Genomic DNA, 25273 nt, shown 5'->3' with positions numbered 1-25273 from the left:
AATAGTAAGATAACATAGTGTGTATTTCTCGCAAGAGATGTACGGCATAATTTTAGAATCTATGGAGTGGAAATGCTGGGACACTTTTGATGAAACAATTACATCTTAGTGACAAGATATTGTTTTTAAGAGGAATTTTAAAGCTAAAAATAGTTTTAAAATCTGGCCTGTCGTTTCATTCGTTTACAGAATAATTGTATTTATTTCTAATGCTTTATATTAGGGTAAAATCATGTTTCTCACACCTTATTACTGGGCATGCCAATTACACTGTGAGTAGTAAATCATAGCATTTATAGTTGGCACACATTGTGGTAAATGTAATCTGTTTTATATTGGAATGTAAGGGCAAAGGCAGCATCAATTTTGCAAAATAATAAAAGGATTGCGAAACGTAGTGACATGTCAATATGTGTTAACAATTCACACACACACACACATACACACAGAGTCATAAATAAATATATATATGTGGGTATGTGCCTCTCTCTCTCTCTCTCTCTCTCTCTCTCTCTCTCTCTCTCTCTCTCTCTCTCTCTCTCTCTCTCTCTCTCTATATATATATATATATATATATATATATATATATATATATATATATATATATATATAATCCATCCATCCATCCATCTATATCTATCTATCTATCTATCTATCTATCTATCTATCTATCTATCTATCTATCTATCTATCTATCTATCTATCTATCTATCTATGTCTATCTTTCTTTCTTTTTACCTCTATGTGTGTATTTGTATGTGAGTGCATGAAAAAGATGAGAATTCTAATTCCAACTATAAAAGTAAAGGATAAAACAGCCATAAATCATTTTTAATAAATAATTTTCGTCTAAAGTAAAGAGAACTAATAATCATGTAACAGTAAAATATCAATGACAGTTCAATTAAATCAGTGCCATTGTATCTTTCACAATAAAATGAAATAACAGAAAAAAAAAGTTTAAATAACGTAAAATTCATGGTTGCTTAAGTACTATAATTAATTCACAATCACATTTCTATAACAATTCATTTGGGTCCCGTGAATTGAAATCAGGAATAAATAAATCAATAAATAATAAGAAAAAAAAAAAACCCAAAAAAGCAAACATGACATGCAATATGACTTTGCTAAATAACAACCAACAACTGTACACAAGATTCAATCACGCAAAGGAATGACTTTTGAAAGGCAGGTTAAAATCATTCACCACTTGACATGGAGTAATGCAGCAACGTTGTGAGTAATTTGACTTCAGTTCTAAATCACTCCGTGGCCGATTTAGTGCGTATATAAAAAAAAACCAACATATTGATATGATAACATTTAAAATAAAGAAGAGTGTAATCCTATTTGAGGGGTCCTAGGATTGGCTTTTTCATCTCCCGAGCTAGAGTTACTTTGTAATTTTTCTCTTCTACTACTATCCTTATGAACACTTCCGTTGTAGGCCGAGTCTTCCCTAGACTGGCTATTTGAAAATGTCTTCATAGGTATGTTGTAACTGCCATGTTGTATGCCTGAGTCAAGGGAAGTATTGTCAGGATAATCATGAGGATTGTCGTAACTTCCTCCTCCTCCTGAGTAAAGATTTTCATTGTCATATTGTGACTGTGGATAATTTCTTGAAGAGAGTGGATTTTGTTTAAATTGTGGAGAGGTCTTTTGGTGATACGACGGTAAAGATGATGAAGGTGGTTGATATGAGGAGTATTGTTCATGGTTTTGATGGTTGTAAAATTTATCACTACTGATGATGGTATTAGTTCTTGCCGCATTACGAGATGGGTAAGAAGATGATGATAAAGATGACGATGGGGACTGTGAGTTTGTTTTGTTGAAATGGGATGACGGGAAATCACCTTTGCTATCTGCTCCAGCTCCACTTTGTCTGTTATGGTTTGGAGGAATGAATTGTTGAGAAGTATTATGATTGTTTGGAGATAACTTTCTGTTCATCTGCTCAGTATTGGCTGAGGAGAGCGATAGAGCTTGATAAGGATGACTATTGTGGTGCTGACCAGGCGAGGCTTGTGAATAGTGAGTATTTCTGTTCGTGTTTCCCCTCACATTGGTTTGTGGCTGGTACGAAGATGAAGAAGATGATGATTTGTATTCGGATGAAATATCTGATGGTTGCTGTGGGTGTGAGTTGAGAAAAGGGGATTTTTTACCATAGCTGTTGAGGATGGGTGACTGGTTCATGTTGGAGGGTATGGGAGACTTGGTGTGAAGACTACCAAAGCCCTCCTCCCCTGATTGAGAAGATGGGTCTTGATTATTACCATTACCATTATTGAGTGGTCGGTGTATGGCTGAAAGTGTGGATGAAGAGGTGGAGTACTGGCTACTCATACTGTTACTACTCTCTGGTCGAGACTGCTGAATGGCATTCGTCCTGACCAGAGGAGCCATTGGTAACATAGAAGGTGGTATGGAATTACTGTTATATAGATTAACACTTGTATTGATCTTGGAGTTGAAGTTGCTGTCCATGCTGTCAGAACTATTTGAAAATTGTTGTTTGACATTAGAATCGTGTGTATTTATAGTATGTTGGGAATGGTTACTGTGGTAGGCCTGTGACCCGTATGGGTTGTATCCCCCATGCTTGTTTATTGAAGACGGCGTTGCCATTGCAGAAGATAATCTTGAGTCTATGTCATTTAATGTGGATAGAGAATCACTGGGAGCTTTAGGAGTTGTGGATGATGATGCAAATGAAGATGACTGTGGAGAAGTGCCTCCCAATTTGCTGCCTTGGTTGTTTCTGGGCGCGAAGAACACTGTTGAAAGAGAGCTGAGTTTTTCTGGGGCGTTGTTGGAATCCAAACCACCCAGCTCGTCATTGGAAGCACGGCTGAAGGGTGAGGATGAACCAGAGGAATAAGTGAAAGATGGGGTTCTGTTGACAAAGTCCTGAGTATATCTATCTTTGTCTCTGTAACAGTTGTCCTGTGTTGAAGGAGGTGGAACTGATTTGTATGAAACGCGATTTCTTAGGAAGTTGCTGCTGTTTTCTGAGTGGTATCCACTGGAGATGGATGATTGCAGATTGCTCTCAGCCCCTTCGCTGTTGTCAGAGGAGATGCTGTTTTCACCACTTCCACCAATAATTGTGGATGCTGTTCCAGGGGGTGGGATTGGATTGGCTGAGTGGGATGATGAGAATCTAGAAGGAACTGACGGTGAACGCGGAGGCATGAGTCTAGATGACGAGGTTGACGATGTATAGGAGGATGATGAGGATGAGTTGTGAAAATGTAAGGAGGAAGGAGATGGCTGAGGAGGTTGTGGACTAGGTCCTCCCTGAGGAAACAAGGCACTGTATGCTGATTTGACACGTTCACTGCTATTGTTTGATTGTTTCTGTCTTGGCAAAGGAAGGATGGGGGATGGCGCAAAGCGGTTGTAAATTGGATTTGTGTTTGATTTAATAGTTGCATTTTGTTTTTGTTGTTTGATTCCAATGTTATTATTTGACTTGGAGATAATGGGACTGCCAATGATATTACTATTATTTGTGTTAATATGAGATTTATTATATGTTGATGGTTTAGGGTATGTCGCTGGGGGTTGGGGTGGGGATTGTTTGTTGAAAGAGTTAGGGGTAGTGGTAGAGTACAGGGGAGAAGGAGGAGTTTTAGTTATAGCTGGTGAAGAGACAAGGCTTGGATCATGGGGGGCCAGACTTGTTTTGTAACTACTCAAGACACTTGGTTCATTAGATGAACTATTTTGATCTTGATTCAACTCATCAACACCAGAGGTTTCTGACTTTCTTGGAGATGATGAGCCATTACTACCCAAGGTTATTTTTCTCTGAGCTGGAATAGGTCGCTCAGAGGTGTTGCGTCTGCCCCCTACTCCGCCTGTCTCTGCCTTCCTATTGCTGCTATCCATGTGCATTTGAACCACACTCTGCATCTGCATTCGTTCCACTGCAGCTCTTTCATGTGCAACGTCGGCCAATACTTTCATGGCTAGATTTTCTGCTCCCTCAGATACAACACTTTCCTCTTGAGTATTACGTGAAATTATAGATGAGTCTGATGAAATGTTTTCAGACTGAGATCCCAGGACTTTGTTTGTTTTACGTCTCACATGGGAGCTATTGTTTGAATTCGAATTTTGACTCAACTCCTCAAAATGATTTCGTAACTGTGACGCAGTTTTAAAAGATTGTTGGTCAGCTTCATCCTTATGCCCAATGTCATTACAATCAATACTTTCATCATTATAATGGTTATCATGGCCAAATTCAGAAGGATTCGTCATATCCTCGTCTTTTCCATGAGAAGAGGAATCATCACTAAACAACTCACTGTTCTTCCCTTCAGAATTTGAATCATCTTCCAAGCGGGGTGTGGATGGATCAAAAGAAATTTCCTGACTAATCAACTGCTCTGCAAAAGTCACAGATTTTTGGGAGTCCACTGATTGGCTGTGTTTGTAAGACCTAGAGGACCTCAACGAACTACGACTGCCTTGTAAATCATTCTCTCTATTCTTCTTCAAGGTACTACTATCTTCTGAGTCACAATATTCCTCTGCCTTTTTATATATTCTATTAGGATTTATGAACTCAAAGCCTTCGACGTTAGGAATTGAAGCAACGTCTGAAGGTGATGCAATATCACTGGTTGAGGAGTGGGTTCCGTTAAGAATAGCATTGCTACTGCCTGTTTTATTTTCAGATAACTCTGGTGATGATAAACCTGGTGACGCCAAACGATCGTGGATGGCAAGAGAATTTGTTGAGTAATTAGATGACACAGATCCTGACCTAATGGACAGGGTGGTGTCATGTGGGGATGGATACATGCTACGTATGTGTGCCTGGTGAGACAGTTGTAAGGCTGGGTCCAGTGGTGATTGTGGTGACCGTGGAGATGCAGGAGGTGTGGACTGATCTGAGGTGCTGGAATGGGACAGGGAACTGTCCGTATGACGACCCTGAAAACAGCGGAAAAGTAAAATTTGTCACGGATTTAACTTTATTTAAATATCACATAAAAAATATTATTCACACTTGTTGGGAATATACTGTACTTAATCTACAGCTAAATAAATTTTTAGCATTCAGAGGCAGCTTACCTACCCCTCCCCATTCAAAATAGAAAAAAACACAATAAGAAGGCCTGTTTTTTCCTATTTTCTGAGACTATGATTACATTTTGCATTGATGCACTGAGAAAAAAATTTAAATTTGGTGACAGAGCATCCATGAAATTATCTAAACAAAATTATGTTTGAAGAGGCAAATTTTTAAAAGGATAGAAAAATGCATTCGAGCATGGAGCCTTAAAACTGAAAACATGCAATTAAAAGTTAGACTTCTTTTTTCTTTTTTTATTGAGTTTTTATATAGCGCAATATCCACTAAATGTACTCAAAGCGCTTTACAAGGGTTCCCTGGCCAACAGCAACATTTAACATTTAGGACAGACATGGCGCCTGGTAGGCGATGTTACAATTTTTTTCCGGACAGAGCCAACGCTATAAACGGCCAGGTACTCTTTTTACACCTGAGTACGGTGAGAGAATGTGAGTAAAGAGCCTTCTCCAAGGACTCAACTATGCACCGAGTGAGGCTCGAACCCAGGACCTTCTGATCCGAAAACGAGTGTCATACCACTAGACCACATAGACTTCCATTGCTTAAACATATAACAAGATTTGGGAAAACCAGAACTGTTCTAATATAAGGTGACGTGACGTGAGGGCAGCTTATCTGATAAGTAAGATGGTATTTATTGTTAGAATATTGGGGACAAAGGGTCTCAGGTATCACATCATAATCGTATTACTTTGTAGCCAGTCAATATAAAATCAAAAGGTTTCAAAATACTTATTAATTTATCATTTAAATTGGGCGTGATCATTAAGAAAACAAGGAACTTTCTTGTTATTCACTTAAAATGAGATTCAATATCTTAGGAACCATATTTCTTTTATTACACATATCTGGTTATGACTTAAAATCTAATCATTTTCACACAGAGAGAGCAGTAATGGCATAATGGCATGGGCTTGAGTTGTTTCTATGTGCAATCAATGTAAGAAAGACAATCTATGTTTTACTTCTCATACCTTAAGAGAATATCTGGATTGATTATGCACCTTGTATACCAAGCTATATAAAATAGTAATTAATGGTAAATAAAAAGAAAGTTCAATTCTGAACTCCACGTCGTAATAAACATGTTGCCGCTATTCCTTATTTGAGCTTTTTAGTTGTTACATGCTAAGACAGCATAACTACAATACATTGTTGTACTGTCCAGGTCAAAACATCAGCTACTGTTCTCTTTGTGAAACCAGTAATATTATGGGAAAGGGAGCGGGTGGGGTGGGCAGTTGTTAACAGCCGTAAGGCCCGTGGAACCAGAGTTCAATTCAATTTCTTTAGCATCCGATAGACAACGATGATTGCTTTCTACCTTACTGGTCTATTGATGCCAGATCTAACAGACCCAGCAACAAGGGGCAGCGTGGCTCAGCGGAATGGTCATTGCTTCGTAACCGAAAGGTACCGAGTTCAATCACCCGCCGCTTCGCTGTGTGGCCTTGAGCAATTCACCTCACCCTAGCTCACTTTGCGGCGCTGCTTTGTGGCTGACGCCTGGGTTATTCCAGTCTTCCCTTGGAATAGACCCTAAAGACAAATTTCCCCATGGGGATCAATAAAGGGAATTTTATTTATTTATTTATTTTATTATTTATTAACAAAAATCATTGCTTGGTGGATTGAGGGATTGAACTGCACCTGGATCATTCCTAGTCATTTTGATTGAGAGCCGAGTGGTCTACCACGATGCCTTTAAACCACCAAACATGTAAAGTGCGACTATGTGGTCTAGTGGTATAACACTCGCTTTCGGATCAGAAGGTCCTGGGTTCGAGCCTTGCGCTCGGCGCATAGTTGAGTCCTTGGAAAAGGCCCTTTACTCACATTCTCTCACTATACTCAGGTGTAAAATGAGTATCTGGCCTTTAACAGCTCTGTCTTTTTCCGAAAAATTGTAATATCGCCTTACAGGCGGCATGTCCCGTCCTACATGTTAAATGTTGCTGTTGACCAGAGACCCCTTGTAAAGGGCTTTGAGCACATTTTAGTGGATATTGCGCTACATAAAAGCTCTTTTTTTTTAAAGTGGGAGTAAAATTGAACAATGCATCTAATGGCTGAAATTAATAGTCATATCATGTCACGTGATCTACCAGAATGCCATTGAGACCTAAAAAAATACATATTGAACAAGGCATCTAATGGTTGTAAATTATTGGCCATACCATGTGAAAGTTCCTGTGTCTATGATGATTTCCGTGCCTTACTCTCTCCATATCGGCAGGGTTGAAAAGGGACTTCTTTCCTCTTGGGTGTGGTGAGAGTGGTGGGGTGACGGATGATTTGGAGATGGTGGAGGAGGATGGGGCTGACTGGTTGGAGGACAGACTTTCTAAGCTACTGGAGGAATCTAGCTGGAGGCTGCGGGGAGCTTCTTGTGTGTCTGAAATTAAACAAGGGAGGTTGGTGACAATTTTGGAAGATGTAGTCAATACAAGACGAAATTTAGACCATCAAAAACTACAATCGTTTAGGGAGACAAATTAATCTAAGGATAGGATCAATTGGGGAAAATACTGCTCCAACGTGTTAACTTCTGTTTTCTAAGTATTTAATTAATTAGTAATTTAAACTTTATTATTTGTCAAATATACATAAGGCACATGACTAAAGCTGTGTTTAAGAAAAAAATAAATTGTCATCAAAATGCACTTATAAATGCACTTTTAAATATGTACACATACCAGTTTTTTTTTAAGTTCATTGTTTTCACAATGTTAACAAAGAAATGTTCATTTTTCAAATAATGTATAAAAAATAAACTCATTGTTATAATTATTTACTTATAATATATGACATCCACAAGATTAACCTTAGCTTTAAAAAGATATATAATGGTAAGTAAAATTTTACCAAACACAGAAACAAGTGCTTGTAAGGCAAACTGCAAATGTCTTTTTATGGCTTGTTTGCTGAGCCTTAGAGTGACATTATCCGCCCTGACATCAACCAAGTCCAGTCCTGAAATGAACAAAATCAGTTTTCATTAAAATGATTGGCTGCCAACTGAAAAATAAAACTTTCTTACTTTACATCGTATCAAAATTGTTAACTCCCTCAATCCTGGAGATTTTTGGTTCTTTGTTTGCCAAAATTGGAAAAAACGTATTTAAAATGAACATGTGCAGAGATAGTTGTATTCAACTACCATTAACATTTAAAAATCAAGAACATTAGCTTTGATACTACGCCAATAATTTGTATCAGAAAAATGTACTGAATAGGCATGGGGTAAAAGTTACCCTAGGTATACTACGGATATAGTCGGTGTTAGGGTTGAGTGAGTTAATGGTCGCATAGATTAAAGCCCTTTAAAGATCTTGTCATGTAAAGGATATAAATACACAATGAAATAAATGGTCATTGGTTACGTTAGACAATGGATACCTTTCTTCATAGATTTTTTTTTCAAAATAGTTTCAGAAATAATAATTAATAGCAAATCTTTCTCCTTCAATAGCGTTTTGAAAATTTTAACATTGTTTCAGAATTGTCTGTATTAAAGTTAGTATGCTGGATGAATTCTGTGGAGCATTGATAGATAATTTGGAAATTGATATCGGTTAACACATAAAGTGAAAAAAAAAAAGCAGTAACAAAACTAACTAAAGAATTTGCCATTATAAATTGTCACATAAACCATGAATTTATTCTCTTAAAGATATTAGATTCCCTTTAATTCACCTTTATGCAGGAGGAAGGACGTTTAAAATGTTTCAAATTAAAAACCAAAATGCGTTTTTCAAACAATATCTATAACTGACATAATTTCAATATGAATAGATAAATGTAAAGTTAAGACAAAGTAAATAATAACAAGTATTCAGGATAAAACTTAAAAAATATTCTATCTTCCTTTTGTGTATAATGCCTAAGTAACGTCTGCAAGCAATGTTGAGAGTGCCTGGAGAATCTTGTCATCAAGAAATGATCATAATTTGTCACCCTCCTGTGATTTTCAATTGGAAAGATATAGAAATTTAAAATATCAAACATAAATGAAATAATAATTACCCAATGAGGCCAAAAACTCATGACATCCTGGAACTCTCCACAGTCTGACATCTACCAAGACATCAATGCTGGACTCTCTTGCTGATAGCTTGCTCAGGATCTCTCGCAACTGATAAAATACAGAAAAAATACAAAACAAAACAATTATCTTTAGATTCTATTGATTCTTTGATTAAAAACATTTGATTTACTCATGAACTCAAAAAAAAAAAAAATTAATTACGTATTTACAACAACAGATAAAAAGATTTGTATAAATGTGCATTAGTGAATATGGATACCGATTAAGAAAGAGAGGAAGAGAGAGAGAGAGAGAGAGAGAGAGAGAGAGAGAGAGAGAGAGAGAGAGAGAGGGGGGGGGGGGAGAAAATAAGTAGGAGTGAAATGTATGTTCAATGTTATAGTTATCATATAAAGTTATAACAAGTGTAACTAAATGACAAATTGCCATATTTATGGACAATAGTGATCTATTATTATTATTATTATTATTATTATTATTATTATTATTATTATTATTATTATTATTTTAAGGGATGCCAATTATTTGTGTTAAATGAAAGGAATATTTGGAAAGGCACTCGGGTTCTGATATAACGTTAATACAATATTGCATTCATTTTTAATGAGATATTTGATGACTTAAAATCAAAGTGGAAAGAAAACCAAGTTACAAAATAAAAAAGAAGGATTAAAACCTGACTTCTTTTATGTTTGGGGGATTGTTTTTATTATATTTATTTCACTTTTTGTTTGTTCAACATATAAACAAAAACGTAAAGTTTAATTTTTTCCAGTTTAATTGGATAAGTTATTAAAGAACCCTTTTGACCGAGGAGCACATTGCTTACCACTTGAATAAGATCCTCTCCTTCCTCAAAGTTGGTGACAAATTTGGACATGGCAGTCACGGAACTGGCGGGAAGGCCTGTAACAAAATGGCACGAGAGACAGTCAAATGATTGATTGTTTGTATAATATAGAAATGTTTGATGAAGTTTAGAAAAGATAACAAATAAGAATACCAAAATAAAAATCAAGATAGCATAATTCCTTAAGTGAAGTATGTAAAAACTTAATTTTTGCAATAAAGGTTCTTGAAACTTTCAAAAAAATCCAAATCAAAAGGTCCCTGTTCTTTATAACGTTCATTGGTAATGGCAATGCTAGTATATTTATAAAGCAAATTTTGCCTAAACTTCAAAGCGCGTTTACAATAAGTAACAAGACATTTAAAATCTTCGTCTATCATCTTTTGTATATTAACCATATTAATTTACATTACATTGTTACGCAAACTTTAACCATAATTATTCAATGAACTATTCTATATGTGTTTATTCTTATCTCTTATACTAGGCATCAGTGTGAATATAAGTTTTTTAAGAATCTTGGCTCATATTTTACTCAGGCAACCTCGACGCATCTTTAACCCATTCTATCATTTAGAACTCACCAAGAAACGCCTGTAGACTGGCACTGGCCTGTGTCAATCTTTCTTTGGGGTCAGACTGAGGAAAGAAAACAGCAGGCGGAAGCCCACCAGTGGAGGGTTCAAACCTGAAACCCACTGCCTGGAGTAAGTCCTTCCATCCAGCCACTTGACCAACTTTGTTCTCTATGCTTTGTTGCGTGGTAAACATAGAGTTTTTGCAACCCTGTTGGATCCGCTGTAAAGATTTCTCAACCTATAAAAGTAAAATAAACATAAAACGGTGATCAATGAGCTGTAAAAATAATCACTTTTAGCTTTCATTGATAGAAATCTAATTCTAATTCACACAGATATTTTCAAACATGCCTTGCAATAAACTTAATGATGGAGTCTTTTAACAATAGCAAGTAAAATAGAATTGATAATTGAAAACGCATGATCAACATCTAATCCAATATGTTAAATTCAGAGCATATAATTGAACTTAAAGATAAGAATAACATATCATCACACAATAATCGTTTATTTCACAGATGCACCTATCTCATAGTTAGCAAAACATGAGGCTTGACAGAATCCTTACGGTTTGCATAAATCATTAAAAAATAATACATAATCCTCGATCAACTTACCAAATGCAGTAAAACTTTCAGGGTCTGCCTGCAAGTGCTGTGTGCTTCCACAATCTGTCCTAAAGCATGTCCCATCAAGGCCACTTTTGAACTCAATATAGCGTCACATCCTACTAGTACCCATCCACCCCAATTGGATGGGTGAGAGAACTGGGCATTAGACTGAACGATCCTGACGGCTTGGGACAATGCCTTGGTGACTGGAATTCCATCTAGAAGAGCTGTGTATAACGTCTTCATCATCAGCTTTGATGCCTGGTCTGGAATTGGCCACAGAGAGAAGAGAACACATTGGGCACCAGCTGACAACAAAGCTCGAGTCAAACCGACAACGCCATCTGTATTGATACGCCCGGCACGATCATCTGTATATCCTGAATTCAACACGACCAATTTTGCACGAAGTTTTAAGTTAAGGATATCTGCTGCTGTGAGAAGATATTCTGAGAGTGACGGACCAACACCCATTGTTGTAATATCGCTATCACTGTCATCTGAATCAACAGGAAAATGTTGGCTTGGGCTGGAGATGACCTCACCAGGTGAGAGGACTATGGAGGACAACTTCCATGAAATATGAGTTGCAAAGTGAATAACCTCAACCTGTTCAATTTGGTGAAGGACCGCTCCCTTTGTGGCCTCAGCTCCAATCAAAGGACGACAGGTTAAAAGTTCACCAAGTATTCTTGCCTCAAATTCGGCTCCAGGAATCTCTTGTAAATGCCAGTGTTGACAGATGGTAGGGGTGAGCTTGGGATTGCTGACGACCAGGGCACCAGATGATTGGATGATTGGACGTCCTCTGGCATCCATTGATTGAGAAGTGTGAAGAGCACTTATTGAAGGAACGATTATAGTTGTGTATTTCTCAAATAAGAAACTCTCCACCTGTTCCCGTCGCAACATGAGGAAAGGAATGAGGTATAAATCTCCTTGCAACACCAAAACCAGATCAATAGGTTCTTCCCTTGATCCGTTTTCACTTCTCAAAGACTCGGATTCCTTCAACTCCTCTATCACAGGTTCCATTGGTTCTATCAACAGTTGGTACAATTTGGACAATGGGGATCTACTTGACCCTGATTTTCCCCTGTTGCTAAAATGTTTATGAGCCAAGCTTCGAACACTTCCGCTACTGACGCTGCCAATCCCAAGACTCCTCATCGATCCACCATAGTTGGCATTGCTACTCGTGCAGCTAGCATTGATGTTGCTTTCGCTGCTACTTTTATTAACACTACTATTGTTTTTGTTATTATTGCTGCCTCCACCATTGGTGTTTTCATGATCGTCAGTCTGATTATTAACATTACCACTGCTTTTACTGTTTCTGATACTGCTGCCCCCAGTAACACTATTTCCTGAAACACTGAGAATGCTGCCAAGACTATAATTGCTGACATTAAGATTGTGGCTCCGATTCAACATGGCTAGAAATCCAGTACGATCTGATTCAGCATTGAGTTTGTCTGCCATTCCTTCCATTTGTAGTTGAAATACATCATCCGTCTCACTGTCAGTGTCGCTGTAATCTCGACCTGACAGAAGAGTGCTGGACCTGAAAGGATTAGACAAATTTTAGATTACACAAATATATAAACATACATGAAAACAGACATGATAATTTATACACGGTATTTTCACGGATGCAAACAGACTGGATTGGGCTCACAGTGCTTCATTTATTCCTTTATCAGATCATATAAATCAAAATTGACATTTCATACATTACAAGTTGCTTTGTATTAGCATTCTTATAGTATCAATCACTACACAACCAGCAGGTACCCATTCACACCCGTTTCGAATTGGATCCTGTGTGTAACAATACAACATCGCTATTACAATTTTTTGTAATCATTGTCACTCATTATGCTAAATATCAGTTGACTTTTGAAACAAGACGAGAAACTAAACTGTTGAGCCATGGACCCTACCCCCCACACACGTGCTGAGTATAGGACTTATAGTTTAAGTGCATTATATATATTAGCGCAAAACTACATAACATCAAATAGCATGACTGTAACATTCACAGACATTCACAGTATTTTACAAATACAAATTGTGAAATTAAATGAAAACTATTATATCTATATGACGATGTAAAGGTAAAACTAACAACTGTATACAACTAAAGAAATTGATTAATGCTCATTATTGAATAAAAAATCTTACAAATACCATGGACATACTTTGGAAACAAATAACATCATTGGGTTTTTTTTTTTTTTTTTCTGGGGGGGGGGGGGGGGGGTGGGGGGGGGGGGTGGGGATTGGTTGAAAACAGCAGATGTGATTTGTTCTATAGAGACATGAATAAATTCCAAGGTGGTCTCGTGTATATATATATATTTTTCTACTTTAAAAAAAAAAAGTGTGACAGTTTGACCATCCAAAACCTACCTGTGGCCAGTAGCAGTAGTTGTAATGTGACTTTCAATGCCCATGGATTCCCTGACCTGTCCAACACATTGATCAAGCAACGAGACCCCACTCATACTGATGCCTGACATAGATATACCAGACATGGATAGGCCACCCATACTCAGACCTGAGGCACTGACAACCGATTGGGTGTCTCCGGATTCCATATCAGCCTCGAAATCTGCCAGACGAATGCTGTGGAACTTGACAATACCTGTTATGGTGAGAAATAATTAGGAATGAAAGGTTAAATAGATGGCCTAATGTAACAAATACTTTCAGCAAGAAGCTCCAGTAAGTCTAAAGTGAAAGTCTTCAGACAAGAAATCCCCACTAAGCTAAGGAATGTGTTGCGCGTATATAATGACAAATAGAAAATAATCAGGTCAATTTAAATATAATAATTCCATACAACGCATATAAAACAAGCAAAGATGTCCTAAAACAAACGCAAAAGGAAGGAATGTTGCTTGGGAGCATAATAGAGAGACAACTGAGTTTCTTCGGACAAGTCGTGCAAAAGGGAAAGTACAAGTTTGTGGCAGAGAGCGAATATCCCAAGGTAAACGTTCTAGGAGAAGGCAACAAAGAACATTGCTGATACAGCTGAAGGACTTCACTGGAAGGTCACTTTGTGAACCGACAGAATCAGCGAGAGACAGAGGTCTGTGGAGAGAAGCCTCTGAAGCCTCGGAGACAAGCATGTAACTTAAAAAGAGAGACATCTCCAACATATTCAAAGGCTAAAATATACCAATAGCATAAATATATCATATAAAAGTAACTTTCATTTAGCTAATAAGGATAAAACAACCTTCCTCTTGAAAATGTTAGAAAGAGAATTAAATGAATAATTTTTAAATCTTATTCTCTTACCTCGTTTAGGAGTTAACAACCAGCTGTACAAATGTCCCGATGCCACAGAGAAACAAAGCACAATACTCTTTTGGTTGGACACAGCAGACGTGATCTGTTCTATAGAGACAGGAGTAAGGTCCATGGTGGTTCCATTGAATAGGCCTGCAGACCCAGCCTGCCTTTCCAGCAAGAGATCAATGAAAGCTCTTGTACATGCTCTTTCAGCAATGACTAATGCTTCTTCATGACGATCTAGTGAGACTAGAACTCTCTATAAGACAAAGAGAAAATTATACAAAGTAAAATAACACATTTTTAATTTACTCATGGTAAAGCTTCATCTGATGGTCACATGAATTAAAATGATACCTAATTATTTAGTTTTGGAAAAACGAAATGGATGTGCATTGGAAAAAAAAGTATGATTTAAAGAGAATCGATTTAGATTTGTTAAAATAAGCACATACAAACAATTTTTCATTCCCAACGATTAATCACATATTTGGAGGTCAGGCCTAAAAACTTTCTTAACAAACCTAACACAAAGCTTCTTCTTCTTCTTCATATAAACACACTGACTCAGTCAGATTAATCATATCTGGCAATGTTGTAACACAACTATTGGTAAGTATGCATCCCAAAATAACTTCTATTATTGGAACTTCAAGACCAGTGTGAACTTCTGTCAAACCTTCATTTCCCCCATTATGTATCTACTAAAACTACAGGCTAACAACTATTTAACTCTGCACTCTTAATGATGCTGAAGATGAAATATCAAACTAGGGTGAAATTAAGCACCGCATCTATAAGACATCAAATCACACATAGATGTTTTACCTGCAGAGTTTGGTAACAAGCGGTCTGGAGATCAAAAAGAGACAATCTGTATTCAGAGCTACATTGAGACTCTCTACGAATCGTCTCGAATAGGTCAGCAGCTCTATGGAGTTGTTGCTGGCAAGGATCCAAATCCCCAGCGGCCCACAAGGCAAGCCCGAGTCTGTGTCTGATCTTAGCCTCGTCTTCTTTCCTCCTCAGTTGTTCAGCAATCTGAAGACCTTGTTGGAGGTACTGCACGGCTTGTGTGTGATGGCCTAGCGCATGGTGCATTCGTCCTGAGGAAAGGATATTATAATTTGATGAAAGAAAATAGCCGAAAAATGTCACCAACATGATTAAGGATTAGTGAAATTATCACATCATAACTTGACCACGTTCAATTTTTAAGGAAACTTAATGCATTGTGCATTGTGTTTGCCAACATCAAAACTTTTGAGGTGCAAATATGGTACCCAACGTTTGTTTCAACTCCTGTACCAAGTCGTCTATGCACACCATAGAATTAAACGAATGAGAATACGTACGAAGCCTAAAAAGTGTCCACCAATGAAAGCATTCAGCGCCATTTTGTTGTTGGCTGAGAATGTAGTAATTGCCATTCATTCGGTATCTATGTCAACATAACGACTCAAGAAAAACAACAAACAATATCAAAATCCACAATAAAATGTTTCAGAACTGTTGCGTATATTTATGGCACAACGAAGCTGTCAAAAAATGAAGTTAGAGAATGTGTGTAATCATGTATTATAATAACCTGTAATGTGTTTTCCAACCACCACATCATCTACTACTACAACCACCACCACAATATCATCACTAACACTACTACTACAACCACCAGCCCCACATCATTACCACTACCACTACTACTACACCACCACCAGCACATCATCATCACTACCACTACTACAATCACCACAACCACATCGTCATCACTACCACTACTACTGCAACCACCACCACCATATCATCATCATTACCACTACTACCACAACCACCACCACCACTACTACTACAACCACCACCACATCACTACCTCAACTACTACAACCACCACCATAATAGCATCACTACTACTACTACTACAACCACCACAACCACATCGTCATCACGACCACTACTACTACAACCACCACCATATCATTACCATTACCACTACTACTACAACCACCACTACCACCATATCATTACCATTACCATTACTACTACAACCACCACAACCACATCGTCATCACTACCACTACTACTGCAACCACCACATCATCACCATTACAACTACTACTACAACCACCACAACCACATCATCATCACTACCACTACTACTACAACCACCACCACATCATCATCACTATCACTACTACTACAACTACAACCACCACCACATTATCATCACTACCACTACTACTACTGCAACCACCACCACCATATCATCATCATTGAAATATTTTTTTTCAAATTGAGCTTTATATAGTGCAATATCTACTAAATGTGCTCAAAGCGCTTTACAAGGGGTCCCTGGTCAACATTTAACATGTAGGACGGGACATGACGCCTGTTAGGCGATATTACAATTTTTCGGACAAAGACAACTCTGTTAACGGCCATGTACTCATTTTACACCTGAGTACGGTGAGAGAATGTGAGTAAAGAGCCTTTTCCAAGGACTCAACTATGCGCCGAGCGCGAGGCTCGAACCCAGGACCTTCCGATCCGGAAGCGAGTGTCATACTACTAGACCACATAGCCGCATCATTACCACTACTACTACAAACACCACCACCACATCATCATCACGACCACTACTACTAAAACCACCACCACCACCATATCATTACCATTACCACTACTACTACAACCACCACCACATCATCATCACTACCACTACTACTACAACTACAATCATCACCACCACCACATCATCATCACTATTACTACTACAACTACAACCACCACCAACACCACATCACCTCACTAACACTCAGTACTACAATCACTACCATTAGGTTTTGGAGCTTTACTTCATTTGAAATAAGGAAACTTCGGAATTGTATTTGGCATTGTGTTTATATATCATAATATAATTCTAATCAGTTATCTATTTAGAACTAGATACTATACAATATGTATGCCAAATACCACCCCAATTCCCCTTTCTTGTGTGCGGGAATTCCTCTTTCGGCATTGAAATTGAGTGTGAGAGAGTCATCACTACACACATAAACAACAGAAACAATTTAAAAACAAGACTATGACACGCAACCACTCACACACGAGGCTATGCTATTTATCCTTTTCTCTATATAGAATAGGACAAGACAAACAATAGCTTGACTCTCGCTACACTTCGCATTGATGTTTGTCGTCTCACGAGTTCAACTCTCGGTCGACCTGTCAATATTCCTTTTTGCCTCGGACGTAATCATTAATAGAATGTTGTGTGGTTTTGACCGTGAAGAAAACCTTAAGAAGTCACATTTATATCATTTTAGAGAGATCGTTTTGAATAATTTTGAGTTAAACGAGCGAGCAGCAACTTGTTTTCATGAACGGCCGATCAGCGCTTGTTTACTATAGTAACGCGATTCCCAGCCAACATCAAAATGGCGGTTATTTTTCTCATCGAGGCCGCTGGTTGGTTAGCCAATAAGAGCACCGTACGGTTTCCATTTGGGTAAATTCCTTGATGCACACACAAAAAAGAGGCGAAAACTTATTAAACGAAGCTTAACATGTTTAGACATACAAATTAGCTTTTATGTGTTTGAAAGGCATGCTACTATAATTGTCATGTTAACTTTTAAAGACTGCCTCAGAATCATTACTATGTTTTGTTTGATAAATGGCATAAGGTAAAAATGAGATGCTTACCAAGGCTGCTGTAAGCCAACGTTTTGGCGACACCATCACTCATCTGTGCTGCTATACTAAGGTGCTGTTCTTGGTGATGAATGGCTTCCTCCAAATTACCCAATGACTCGTGAGAAAGACCTAAGTTACCATAGGCACGACCTGTAAAAGAAAATTATTACTAATTACTATCAAATTTGTAAAACAATTATTTATAGACTTATACATTGTTATAATTGCTACTAGCATTACCATAATTGACATGGCATTCTCATTGTCTATAGTTGTTAGTAGTGGTTGTAGTAATAGTAGTAGTAGTAGTAGTAGTAGTAGTAGTAGTAGTAGTAGTAGTAGTAGTAGTAGTAGTAGTAGTAGTAGTAGTAGTAGTAGTAGTAGTAGTAGTAAGTAGTAGTAGTAGTAGTAGTAGTAGTAGTAGTAGTAGTAGTAGTAGTAGTAGTAGTAGTAGTAGTAACAGTAGTAGTAACAGTAGTAGGGGTAGTAGTAGTAGTAGTAGTAGTAGTAGTAGTAGTAGTAGTAGTAGTAGTAGTAGTAGTAGTAGTAGTAGTAGTAGTAGTAGTAATGGTGGTAGTAGTAATAGTAGTAGTAGTTGAAGTAATATAGTCGTAGCAAGAGAAGGAGGACGAGGAGGAGGAGGAGCAGGAGGAGTTGCTGTTGTTGTGGTAGAGTAGAAAAGTAATTGTAGAAATGTAGTAGTAGTAGTTGTAGTTGAAGCAACAGCTTCATTATACCATCACAAAATCATCATCGTCATCAACAACACCAAAATCGGCATCATAAATATCAACATCATCATCATTATCATCATCATTATTATTATCATCATGATTACGATCACTATCAGCATCATCATCAACATAAACATCGTCATTTACATCCTCATCTCCTTCATCAGTCATTATCGTCATCATTGTCGTTCATCCTCATCATCATCTTCATTACTGGCACCAATTCATTTATTAAGCAAGGTCTATAGAACCTGTACATCAATCATTTATAAATTATGACGAATCAAAACTACCAGCAACATATATTATCTTACATTGACAAGCTGTGTTGTTGGTTTGCTCAGCAATCTTGAGGTCCATTTGATGGTAAGTGAGGGCCATTTGATATTCTCCCATCTGCTGATAGACTCCACCGAGACCACAAGCAGCATCTCCTTCACATGCAAAGTCTCCCATCTCTCTGGACAAAGACAGCTGATGCTCCAGACAAGCAATAGCTTGCTCCAGGTTACCTAGCAGACTATGAAGACATCCGAGCTCGCCATAAGCAGAAGCTTTGGCTGAAACACTGTCCGTCTGGTGAGCTACGTAAAGACGTTTTTCAAAACACACTAAGGCTTGCTGAAGATTTCCTATGGCTTTGTGGGCATTTCCAAGTCCTCTGTACGCCCTGTCTTGATCCGTAAGTGTGTTGGTTTGTTGAGCAATTATAAGATGCTGCTCATGCCATTTTACAGCTTCTTCATAGTCACCTAAAGCTTCATAGCAATCACCAAGGTTGCCAAATGCTCGTCCTTTGTCATGGAGAGTTGTTGGACCATAATGTTGCTCAAGCATTGCAAGTTGTTCCTCCAGAAGACCTATAGCGTCTTCATACTGATTCATATTCATTTTTGTAATACCTAGGTTTCCACAAGCCTGCCCTTCTAATACATGATCCCCTAGCTCCTTACTCCTCTCCAACATTTCCTGATAACACTTGTAAGCTGTTAGGAAATTTCCAAGAGACATATGTACATTGCCGACGTTCCCATGTGCTCTACACTCTCCTCTGAGATCATTAGTCTCTTGCCTTATGTTCAACTCCTGAGTATGAAATGCCAATGACTTATCATATTGACCTAGTAACCTGTGAGCTGAGCCAAGAGCCCCATATGCCGTAGCTAAGAGGTCTGGACTTTCACAGTGCTTTGCAAGATTCACTTGTTGCTGATAGATCTTGATCGCTTCATGGGTGTCTCCTACTTTGAGCATGAGGTCTCCTATATTTCCAAGAGCTCTCAATTTACCTGGGGTATTTTCCAAAGCATCCATCAATTTCAAACACTTCTTTTGACACTCTAGTGCATCTTCAAACCTTTGCAACGCTTTGTGGGCAAGACCTAAATTACAATAAGCCCTAGCCAAAGCCAGTCTATCTTTTCTGTCCCTGGCAAAGGCTAAATCTGACTCGTAATATTTGACAGCGTCATTGAAATTGCCAAGATTGAAATGCACATATCCCAAGTTGAAACAAGCCTTACTTTCTCCTTCAGAATCATTGAGTTCCTTTGAAAGAGACATGAATTGTTCGTAGAAAGAAACAGCACTTGAATGATTTCCTCTCGCACAGTGAAAATTACCTAAATTACACAATGCTCTGGCCTCACTGGGCAAGTCTTTTAATTCCCTCGAAATACTTAAATGAGACAGGTAATGATGCAAAGCCATCTCTGTTTTCCCGAGAGCTTGATAAGCTACAGCAAGGTTTCCATGCGTTGATCCCTCAGAATGACGATCATTGACTTCTGAAGAAATGGCTAATTCCTGTTTATGCTGTTTAACAGCAAGTTCGTGTTTATTGAGTGCACTATAAGCATTACCTATATTACCATAAGCTCTCCCCTGACTAGCCCTATCACCCAGTGCCTTGGCGATCTTCAAATGAACTTTGTGTAGTTTTAACGCTGCCTCGTATTCCCCTAACTGGTGAAATATAATTCCTAAATTAGAACACGCTCTTCCTTCAGCCACTTTGTCTTTTGTTTGCAAAGCATTGTCAAGCTGCTTTTCATGATAACCTTTAGCAGACATTGTATCTCCAGCACATCTCGAAGCATGACCTAAACCGGCATAAGCTCTGGCTTCTAATGTTTTGTCTTTATTTGCCTCAGCTATCTTTAACACTTCTTTGTGAAACAGAGTTGCTTTTTGGTAATTTCGCTTGTAATGATAAGCACTGCCCAAATTGCTATACGCTCGAGCTTCTTCAACATTTGATTTCATTTTCCGAGCAATTTTCAGATGCTCTTGATGGCATTCCACTGCATTGTCAAAGTTCCCCATGGCCAGATAGACAGATCCAACATTGCCAATTTCACGCGCCTCTGCCAAAACTTCTCTCGACTGCTTCAATAACAGCACACACTGTTTGTGACTGGCCAAGGCATTCGGGTAATCGCCTGAAATTTATAAAAACACAATAAATATCTTGTAGAAATAAGGCATATCATAATAAAAAATCATTTCCTTATCCTCAATATACTACTCATCAAGACAAGCTGGTATTATGTTGAGTTAATCTATGTGCTGAAAAATGAATTTACATGACAAATCAAAACCACATAATTTGAAAATATTTCAGTCAGAGAGATCTCAAAAGTTAGACATGTGGATCGCTCTGACATGATATCGTATCACGTAGAGCCAGTGAGACATAATTTAATTCATCAAAACATCACTCTATAAACTATCTATCTTATTTTCCAAAATATGTTATGTCAACAAGACTCTTGCTATCTCAATAAAGATCCATCTATTTCATTTTCGACTTATAAACTGTCAGAAAGTGTAGTAGTTCAAACAGACCTATAGCAGTGTAGACATGGCCCAGGCAGCCCAGAGCACTGGCGGCCACACTCCGGTTCTTCAACTTCATAGCCAGGACCAGCTGGAATCGATGATTGGCCAGGGATTCTTTGTAGTGACCTTTGGTGAAATAGGCCGAGCCAAGATTGCCATAGGCTCGACATTCTCCCTCTTGATCTCCTGGTATAAAAAAAATAAAAACAAACAATCAAAATTAATAATCAGTCCATTTGTTATCAAATCTAATCAGTAAGTTCATCTGATTGTTTCTAAGTAGAATTTTTTTTTGGTTAAAATTGTTGGCAGTAATAGTCAAAGTCACTTTCGTCTAGTTGAGATAATCATCTAAAAGCACAAATCATTTGCAATTAATCTTTAACTTACGATTTTCGAGGAACGCACAATTATAGGAATGGTCTCTCCCTTTCATTTTTTTCTATCTGTTTGTCTGGCACTGAATGATAAAAAATCACAGACCAAGAAGCCGAAGTGTATCTCTGTTTCTCTCATATCGTATGAACTTCATCAATGACTTGCTTCTCTTTGGGTCTATCACTAAACACTTTCAGCCAGATTTGACAAATCTACCTCCTCTATCATTAATGAGTGTAAATACAATGTCTGCGGTAGGGATCAATATCGGTTACTTTGAATGAAAGGCCAATGCTCCAGCACCTAGCTAGCAGGACTCCTTTTAATATATCTCTAAGTGAAAGGTAAAAAAAGGATGTCCCAAAACATATAACAAAACTTACCAAGTGACTTGGCCACAGCTAAATCTTGCTGCATATGATAAATAGCTTTGTCCAAGTCGCCCAGACCCCACAGAGCACTGCTGAGGGCGGAAAAGACAGAGCCACGAAGTTTGAGGCTGCATGTTCCAACCTGCAGTGGGAAAAGAGGCAAAAATCATGATCAATTTCAATAAATAAGACGTCTACTTATCTTCAATCATGGTGGAAGAAACATCTCATTCATGTAAAAATAAATCTATCAAGCATCCTGTGTATGGAATTGTCACTGATGTCTCATCAAAACTGTGGCTATTTCAGATGTTTTCTGATGTGAAAGTAATCTAGACAGCTGCTGATGGTTACACCATAGCATCATGATGATGCATCTAATTGGTAAATTCTTTTCTGAAGCAGATTGACCGCCATTGGGCAGGTCCATAGCTGTAGCCTTTGACAGTCTCGGCCCAGTTTCCCGTCTTACTGGTATAGAACCCGGGGAACTTTCTGACAGTTCAGACGAGGTGTTTGCATTGCAGTGCTAAGCCATGGATTTCCAAGTAAGGAAAAGTTTTGGTCTTTTCATAATGAAAGCTTAAATTTTTTAATGTATTTATATACTAATCTATCGTTGCCCCTATTACTCAATTTGCGGCGCTGCACAGAGGCTGACTTATTTTATCTCGATCTTTTTTCCCGTGATTTGAAAATAGAAAATTTATTTTTTATTGCTATGTTTCATATTCGTTTTTTGAACCTGAACAAAAGCAGGTACTACAAATCATTACTAAAGTAAGGAGGTGTTGATGAGTCATAGGCTTTATGTGTCACTATTAGCACATTTACTGGTTAAATGATATACGCTTAATCAATAGATTGCAAAATAAAAATAATTCCAGTCTATAATATCTAATAATATGTGATTGATGAACTTTCATGGATAAAAAATACAATTCTGCCCAGATATATTACTAAACAAAAAGAGCATTTCTATAGAGAAAAATAACGGTTTCTTCTTGTTAAATGTGCTTCAGAAATGTCATTTATTCCAACAGGCTAAAATGGATCTAAATTTCATTTTCCAGCTGAACACAAAACCTATAAGTAAGGCATCCAGCTCTCTTACAATATCCGTTATCGCTTACAAACACGTACTATTTCACACAAAGTTTAGTTGATATCAATAACTGAAACTGAGATTTTTGCGTTGTTGGTTGGGACACATTCAAACCGTAATGAGATACGGGTTGTATCAGGTAAGCGTAAATTGCGTCCTTTACTGTTTTCAGAGAAGTCCCTATACTCACCCTGAGTGCTGCCTCTAAGATGGTAGCGGCGGCAGTGAAGTGTTCAGCGGCTACCAGTTCCTGGCCGACAACAGCGATGATGACAAAGGGAGATGACTTGAGACCGAATTTCTCCAGTTGTTCCAGAACTGGCTCGAGGTTGGCTGGAAAAAGAAAAAAGAAAATATTTTAATGTGGTTGAAACGCTTTTTATAATTAACAGTGGTGCTGTGCTTGCTTGCAAAGTCAAACAGAACAGACGAAGAAAATACAGCCATTTGTTGCTATCTTTGGTTCTGTGAGAAAATAAACAGCTACATAAAAGCCCACAGACTTCCAAAACCAAGTCTGCTTGATCATGCAGATTCGAGACTGTGTGGATAACTATAATCATTCTAATAAGAAAATTCAGGCCCTCATCAATAAAATAGATTCTCTATAGAATTATCGATATCAAGTAACAAGAGACTGTGGAAAAGAGATGATTAAGAAAATACATTGAATCGCCATTCGAGTTAGGAGGAGAGGAATAGGGGCTGGTCGGGCTTTGAGACGAAAGAGCAGCAACTACAGCCGCCAATCACTAGATTAGAATTCGCTGAGATTCAGAAAAGTTCAACGCCAGAAACAATGAAGACACTCAGAGCAGGCCGCTTCACCTGGTTGGTGGTAGAGACCATGTGCTCCTTAAGGAAGGAAGAGGAATAACCAAACCTATTTGTGGAGTCGAAGTCAACGTATAAAAAGTCAATATATGTAAATATTATACGCACCATTGGCGTTGTTGGTAACTTTCTGTTGAGCTCTATAGATTAAAACCCACCCCTCTTCTCCACGCCGCATCGAAATCCCCCCCCCCCCCCCCCACACCCCCAAACCCTAGCAGACATAAAAAAAAAACCGCAGCGTGATTTAGAGAGATACCATATTCATACGTGATTTAGAGAGATACCATATTCATACAAACAGATTAAGCCTCCGTTTTAATCTCGACATACTGTGGAACTTCTTTGGGACACATCCATAAATTTAGAGATTACCGAGTATAGAAAAAAAATTGCAGTGTTTTCACGAGGATTGTCCTTGTCACCTTGTAACAAAAATGACATGACAAGGCACTTAACCACTAAGCCAATCGTCGCCATTGTTCATGTAGATCCTGATTTTGCAAAGTGCATCGAGTTTTATGGACTATTTCAATCAGAGACGATATAATATACGTGCGGTTGGAACGTATGAGACATTTTAATAGACTTTAACTCTTTATCTTGATTGGTTGGTCAAAGAAATAAAATAAAATAAAAAAAAAAAACAAAACAAAAAAACAAAAAACAAACCTAAATGTTTGTTGTTTTTTTTTTAATTTTAAAGTGGGGATATTCGTCCCCGGCCAACCGCTTGTACAGACATTTCCAATTTCTTCTTCAAGACGTCTCCATACCCAAGAAACGAGCTATCGCCAAGAATACGCAA

General features: G+C 38.0%; 1 protein-coding gene across 3 annotated transcripts in view; it reads right to left on the bottom strand.

Annotated features, from left to right (window-relative positions):
* Window positions 1-618: 618 nt before the first annotated feature.
* Window positions 619-25273, bottom strand: part of LOC144968948 (uncharacterized) — a 224716-nt gene continuing 200061 nt past the window's right edge. For all 3 annotated transcript variants that reach the window (XM_078907837.1, XM_078907838.1, XM_078907839.1), the window contains 15 exons: window positions 23822-23964; window positions 22539-22668; window positions 21784-21963; window positions 19251-21377; window positions 18212-18352; window positions 15338-15615; window positions 14516-14768; window positions 13619-13853; window positions 11213-12770; window positions 10602-10833; window positions 9997-10073; window positions 9146-9254; window positions 7985-8092; window positions 7297-7514; window positions 619-4956 (listed from right to left, as the gene is read on the bottom strand). In XM_078907837.1, the coding sequence (XP_078763963.1) occupies window positions 1327-4956; window positions 7297-7514; window positions 7985-8092; window positions 9146-9254; window positions 9997-10073; window positions 10602-10833; window positions 11213-12770; window positions 13619-13853; window positions 14516-14768; window positions 15338-15615; window positions 18212-18352; window positions 19251-21377; window positions 21784-21963; window positions 22539-22668; window positions 23822-23964 (9419 nt within the window). In that variant the 3' untranslated portion in view covers window positions 619-1326. The remainder of the gene's footprint in view (window positions 4957-7296; window positions 7515-7984; window positions 8093-9145; window positions 9255-9996; window positions 10074-10601; window positions 10834-11212; window positions 12771-13618; window positions 13854-14515; window positions 14769-15337; window positions 15616-18211; window positions 18353-19250; window positions 21378-21783; window positions 21964-22538; window positions 22669-23821; window positions 23965-25273) is intronic.

The sequence above is a fragment of the Berghia stephanieae genome, chromosome 3 (assembly GCF_034508935.2).
Source record: "Berghia stephanieae isolate SIO BIC M18660-M18661 chromosome 3, UCSD_Bste_1.3, whole genome shotgun sequence".
NCBI lineage: Eukaryota > Metazoa > Mollusca > Gastropoda > Nudibranchia > Aeolidiidae > Berghia > Berghia stephanieae.
This window is presented reverse-complemented; position numbering and strand designations above follow the sequence as displayed.